This window comes from Caloenas nicobarica, chromosome 1 (genome assembly GCF_036013445.1).
Source record: "Caloenas nicobarica isolate bCalNic1 chromosome 1, bCalNic1.hap1, whole genome shotgun sequence".
Classification (NCBI taxonomy): domain Eukaryota; kingdom Metazoa; phylum Chordata; class Aves; order Columbiformes; family Columbidae; genus Caloenas; species Caloenas nicobarica.
In genome coordinates this window covers 123692123-123699055 of record NC_088245.1, presented here as the reverse complement: position 1 = coordinate 123699055, position 6933 = coordinate 123692123, and the positions used below count along the sequence as shown (strand labels likewise).

General features: G+C 44.7%; 1 protein-coding gene across 1 annotated transcript; it reads right to left on the bottom strand.

The window, feature by feature from the left end:
- Window positions 1-4224: 4224 nt before the first annotated feature.
- C1H21orf140 (chromosome 1 C21orf140 homolog) lies at window positions 4225-5025 on the bottom strand. The gene has a single exon (XM_065626843.1). The coding sequence runs from the start codon at window positions 4984-4986 to the stop codon at window positions 4225-4227; it is 762 nt and encodes a 253-aa protein (XP_065482915.1). The 5' UTR covers window positions 4987-5025.
- Window positions 5026-6933: the final 1908 nt, after the last annotated feature.

Below are 6933 nucleotides of genomic sequence, written 5' to 3'. Positions count from 1 at the left end.
TCCCCTGTTCCATAAAATTACTCTTTTTGAAAAGAGCATTCATGTTGTATAGATGGGCAGCTTAACCTTATGCAGTACCTCGCTTGCACAGGTCTTTCACTATCAGATGTCATTGTCCCCAGTGCTGGGTGTTGGAGACTGAGAAAATAAAAGGATTACTGGCTTTTAAACTACCAGTGTTTGCATCTCTGGGCTTACTTTTACTTGATGTGAAGGCTGCATATTATTTAACAAAAGCTGAAATCCTTGTGTAGTAATAAAGAAAGGAGCTGCTGAGATTTTAAGGGAAAAAAAAGTCTCTTACAGGTTCTGAGATGACTTAAGCAGCTTCCGGATTAGGGCTCTTCCAGCCTGAAGGAGCTCAGTGGCTGTGGGCTATCTGTGGTCTTTCAAGTGAAAAATAAGTGAAGACACATTCAGCGGGACTGTTTTCTCATTATCTGTTTTAGACTTTGGCTGAAATGAACTCAGCTTGATTTCAGTACCACTGAACGCTTTTAGGCTGAAGGCCACAATAATTTTACCAAAAACACAGCAGCACTGGTGCTGAAGGAAGGCAAAGCTCCCTGAGCAATGCCCCAGGGCAGGAGAGATTGCACTCCAGCCATTGTGCTGCCAGTCAGGGAGCTAAATATTTTTGAGCTCTTCCAAGAGCCTCACATGCAAACAACTATTTCCAACATTTCCTTCCTCAGTTTTCCTCTTGGGGATCAGCAATTCCAGATGTTTTTTCTTGCCCTTCTCAGTAAAGGCACTGCAGATGTTCTGTCTGGGGTAGAGTCTTTCATGGTTCTCCTTGATCCCACCTCTAACCTGTGACACTCAGCATCAACTCCCTGGCCTCAGCTCTGGCCAAAGAGGAGCACTGCAGCAAATTTCTTATAGCCCCCCTCCCAGATCTGTCACGGGAGAAATCGCTGGACTAAACAGAAACAAACCTCTCTTGTTTCAGCCTTCACCAGCTCTTATTTTCCAAGACAGTTTTCTTCTTTTGCATTTTTTGCATAGACTGTTGTCCCCATATGCTTCCTTCTTTCCTCTATGCCATTCTCTCCATACCTCCTTCACATGGTTGCTGCCAAAGGAAATGTCAAGGAACGAGTTCACCGCAGCAGAGGCTGGGCTTCAAGCGATGTTGGTTGCCTTTCCACTACCTGGCCAGTCTTCTCCCAGTTCTCAGGCATGGCAGAAAATGGGCCCCACTCTGCCTGCTCAGTCATAGAAGGTCACACCTTGTGTCCTACCATTACATCCCTGGCTTGGGCCTCTGTAGGCTCTTACTCTGAGCATGTTTGTCCCATCTGTACGCTAGGATGCAGCATGCTATTAGGACAGAGGACTTGAAAAAAGGGGAAAAAAATGTGTTGAGCCAGTCATTACAGGCCCGCTTCGTGAGCTGGAGGAAAAGAAGTGTTTTTTTCCATGAAGACGAGGCTTGGAAAAGGATTTAGAAGTAATTAGTCAATGAGACATCATGAAAATTCAGGTGATTTGTATTCCAGCTAGCTTAGAGTAGAGGCACATCTGTTACAGCTTCTTCATCAACATTTGCATTTGCATCTGCCTCTGCTCTTTATGCAAAGATACTTTGATCATTTTATTGTACCGATGCATTTCAGTTACACAGAGAGAGTCGTGAGTGGGAACAAAGAGATTTGCTTTGACATCCTGCAATGGTCAAGTGTACTGAGCCCCACTACAAGAGCTATTGCTAGCAAAGCTATTAAAATAATAGGTGTTTAAAATCCTACCAAGAAGATATTAGACTCATGCAGGCTATTTCAAGTGCTCTTGAATAAAGTGCATACTATTTGGTAACATCTTCCTATTAGCTTGTTTAGTCATATGTTAAAGGAATTGCTTGTCATCCTAAATTACCAGTTGAGTCAGAACTGCATGAGCCACAATATTTTTCTTTGGTACAAAGGGCTACAACGTTTTGTAGAAAACATGGGTTGTAATTACCCTTATGCAGCAGCAAAGGGGGAGGGAGGAAGAAAGGACTCATCTCAGAGGATTTTATATAAAATACCAAAGTTCATTTGATTCCAGACTCAGTTCTTTTTCCTGCCCACAGATTTCCATACACATTAAATAGGACTGGGTAGAAAAGTTTTGCCAGCTCTCAGCCTCCCAGGAGGAGGCTGGGAAGAGCGAAGGTGTTTAGTGAGACTTTCCCAGCCCTTTGCTGAGGGAAAGGATGTTTTTCCCTGATACTCTGGGAGATGTGGCACCAAACACTTCCTCTTTCCTCATGCTCATTTCCGTGAAACCCTTCACAAAGGCTTCACCCTCGTTTTACCAAAGAATACAAAGAGCAAAGACTGATAAATTCCTGTGACAGAAATGACTTCCTTTTGATTCTTCCTCATTGTTAACATAGATGGAAAGCAGGTGATTCTGCACCTGGTCGCATGGACTCCACTGTGAATTAGGGATGGCAGAAGACACACCCTACAAATGAAGTCTTGCAATGTGGCCCTAAACCTGCAGCTGCGTCAGCCACGGCATCAGGGACCGGTGAGGCTGAGCTGCGGTGAGGCAGCAGTCTGGGACTCTGCTCCCTTCAGGTTTGGTTTCATCCTTCTTCATGTGAATCCAGAACAGAGCAAGGAAGTCACTGGGTTTGTGCTGGTTTGCCTATAGCACACTGTTACCTCTCCCCAGTAGTATAGTGCAGTGTCATCGGGTGAAGGTAAACAGTTCTTGGGAAAATGGTTTCTGCATCATTTGTTTCTTAAGAAAACTGAGCTAATGTGCAGTTACTGCTGATTCTTCTGGTAAAGAGGCACTGGACCTGTTTCTTTCCTCAGGATGATTTCATACCACTTAATATTCATTGATATTTAGTGGAATAATTGGTGCTTCAAGCCAATGTGGAATTATGTTCAGGGCTATAACACCAGGACAATTAAAAAATTCTTGCCCCTCTCCAGTCTCTCCCATTTTGCCCCCACTCTTTCCTCCTTGCACTTGAAGCACCTAATTTTCCTTTCTCTGCTACATCCATATTTGTAAAAAATGAGCAGATGTTTTTGCTGATTAATATGAAGCTGAGAAAATATGGTTATTTTTCTCTGTATATTCACAGCTCTAAAGAATTACATGCAAGGATTCTTCTGAAGGTAGACGAGACTCCCTTTTTTAGATACCTCTCTGCCACACCAAGTTAACAATGCTCATTTAGATGGTTTCCACACACAGAAGAAAAACTGCACAGATTTGCCTCAGAGTATTGAAATGTTTTAGTGAACCTGTGAATCATCTCATAACTTACTTCTTTTATGTTTTTATGATCTTAGTTCTCTTAGAAGTACACAATAAATAAATAACCAGTAATGAGCAACACAGAGAATTTAAATTGGGAGCCACTTTCAAAAAACCAAGAAAGTGTTCAATGAACTTGAAAAAACTGCTGTTAAGAAATACTGCTTTGCATCGCTCATAAATAATCTTTTGAACTCAGTTCTGTGAGAAATCATTACATCTCAGTAATCGATGTCATGGATAAAGAAAATCTCCAATTATAAGTGCCATATTTTATCCTGAGAGACTGAACTCTTCATGCTTTAAAGCCTGAACCAACTGCTAATTGTTAGGCTTCAGAAATGAACTTCACTTTTAGAAAGATTTTTTTTTTACCTGTCACAGAAATGTTTGTTGCAGACCACTGTTGGAAGTAAGGTACTCAGTGTAATGAGCTACTGAGCTGATATCAGATGTTAATGTGTATATCATGCAAAAGTCACATTATATTATTCAGACTTCTTAAGTCATGGACTTTGGCATCAGTCACAATGCTGCATATTCCCTGGTCTGGAGCAGATCTCCCGTGCGGGTCAAAGACAGGCCTGACCTACAGAATTCATTTTGCAGCCCAATCTTTCTTGAAATGGAGGGCATTTACATCTGAGGCATGGTCTCATGACTGTTGTAACAGAGGAATTTGTACAGAAGGCTGGCTAAACTGGATCTGAGGTATGCTTTGACCCATTTTTGTGATTAGTCAAATTAACTGCCCCTTCCTGGTGCAAGCGTAGCGCATATCAAACTAATCCTGGAATACACCTAAAATGAAACATTTGGATTTAGAATTATCTCTTTTATTGGTGCTATTGACATGCATTTTTTTAGCTTTACGCCATTTGAAGGAAAGGGCTCAGCAGAGGTGGAACAGGGTAACTCATTCAACACCATTTGAAGCCTGACTGCAGGAAGAACCATTTAAGAAAGAGTGCCAAGGTAGTAGTTCTCCCATCGCTTCACTCTGTTAATCACCATCCTCCATTTGTTTGGAGTCATCTTCTCTATTCCTTTAACAATCAAGTCACTGAAGAGGATACACCTGTAGGAGTGGGTCTGCTCAATAGACCTCAGGCCAAAGTCATTCCTGTTGTTTATAATAAACCATTTCAAAGAAGACCAGGCAACATCCATAGGGTAGAGATAGTTGTAAGACGAAGGCACAACAAGAAGCTCATGGCCATTGGCTCTAGCAACTTCAGGGCAACACTCGATGCCGGACATGCAGATCACTGGTGGGACCGGTGGCTGAGTTTCCATCTCCAGCTCCTTGCCGTCTTTTGCCCCCATGTGCATCAGCTGCTTTTGGTCCCTCATCACAATTACACACTTCCCATAGGAGGTGGTCAGAGAGTCACACAACTCCTGAAAGACACCGTTCTGTGGATGGATGGGTAGATCACCTTTTAACAGCAGTCTGTACCTCCAGGGCACCCACCCTTGGCTGCTGCCAGCGTGAACAAGTGTCCATACCGGCCAGCGCAGGCCGGACACCTCACCCGTTTTTTCTCCTGTTACAAGACTTTCTGGAATATCTGTTTCACCTAAAAAAATGGTGTTGAAACCATTAAGCTGCAGCGCCCTCAGAGATCTTAAATACTGCAGGCACTGCTTCTTAGAAGCAGCATCGAAGCCACCCCTGTGAATTATGTGCCTGAGGAGCGGATTTGTGAAGCGCTTCATGCTGGCATCTCGGGGCTGATGAGAGACGCTTGCAGAGCTCACAATGCACCCGTTGCCCCGGCGTTACCCGCGGCATCAAACCCAAACAGAGGCAGCACCATTAGGGGCTTTCAGGGGGCTCATCGAAAGGCATCTTGGAAAACAAAGGTCCCATCAGGCTTTGTAGGCTGCAACCGTGCAGCGAGCAGCTTCTGGCATCAGGATGTTGCTCATCTTGAACATCATGGTTCTTTCTCTCACAGCACTGAGTGGATGTTTGGGCTCTGTGTATGTGTGTGGGCCAGCCAGGCATGCCTGAAAAGGGTCCAGAGGGATGGGGATGTGGAGGCAAGAGCTGCCCAGAGTCAGCATGGAGACTGAGCTAACACCTGAGCTTTGAGACTAGTGGTAGAAAACATTTCCCTCCCTTCTTTGTGTGCATCTGGCCTCATGGAAGATGTGGCCTTGAACTACCGCTGGGTGGAGGAGGGTTGAACCCCAGGAGGGCTGAACCCTAGGTGTCTTGTTATGGTGGGAAGGAAGACCTCTGGACCCCCACACAAGCCTCTCTGATGGGCAGGCCCAATCCTGGCAGCATTGCAAGGGGATTCCTGGTGACCGGTACCCAACAGCACAAGCAGCCTCTGCAAGGTCCACCACGCTCAGCCTGCCCAGCTCAAGGCCTTGGATGGGGAAGAAATAAGTGATGCCTCGGACAGGTATTTTTAGAAGTAATTTGGTTTGTAGAGTCCTCTTAGGTTCCCACTTTGTGCACCCACTTCTCTGTTTTGTGCTGGACCTACCGACGAACCCATGAAGGACCTGTGGCCTGACACCAACATCATCACGCCCTCCAAGGAAGAGCACACCTTCAGACAAACAGAAGGGATTGTGGGAGGAAAAAGAAGATTGCTCATGTGGTGTTATGTGAACACACAGACTGAAAGGAAGGTCAGAGCAGAAGGGTGGACGGGTACCACCCTGCTGCCATGGAGAGTCAAACGGGGTCACGGGGGCACGTGGCAAAGTGAGGGCTGCAGCCAGCTTCGGGAGGTGGGAACAGTCAGAAGAAGATGGGCACATGTGCGTGTGCAAGTGTGTGAGTGTGCACGGTCCCCTCAAGGGCAAGTGTTTGGCTGGAGAAGGTTGTGGAACAATAGAAATTTATGACTACTTTGACCCATCTGCTTTTTCACCTGTTCCTCCTTCTCCCTGCAGATGCACATGCAGAATTTTACTGCAGGAACAAGCTGGTCAGTGCAAGACTGTTAAATAGTTCACACTGAGCTGTACCTGTGTGCTGGTTTGACTGAAAAAGAGTTAATTTTCTTCATGCAGTTAGAAACCTTTCTCTTTCGTAGCTAGCATGGTCATTATTTGGACTTAGTTTGAGAACAAGAGATAACACCCTGGGAGAGAGTTAATGTTTTTAATGGCTCTGGTCTGAGAGCCAAGGATGTTCTGAGCTCTGCCCACAGGTGTGAGGCATCAAGAAAGCGGAGGCGTAGATGGGCAGAGCTTAACTGACATCCAAACTGATCAATAAGAGTATTCCATCCCACTAGTGTCATGCTTCATATTTAAGAGGAGTCGGGATCTTCCGGTCTCTTTCTCGGGTGCTCTCGTGCTCTCTCTCTCATGTTCTTCATTGCTCTTTTTGTCGGAGCTGGGAGAGTTCATTTCAGGACATTTAGTTCAGCCTTTTACTGTTTTGCAGAGGCCTCTGGGCCTTTCTGCCTTTTTACTCTTTTCTCTCTTTGGGATCAGCTGTTTGGGACCAGATGGTGCTGCCTGGGACTGGCTGCTCAGTGCGGACAGAGTTTGTGAGAAATTGCATTGAATATCTTTTATTTTATATATTTTATTTTATTTCTATTTTATATATATATTTACTAGTAGTGTATTAGAATTTTGTTATTTTATTAAACTGTGTTTATCTCAATCCAACTTTCTCCCTTCCCTTTCGAT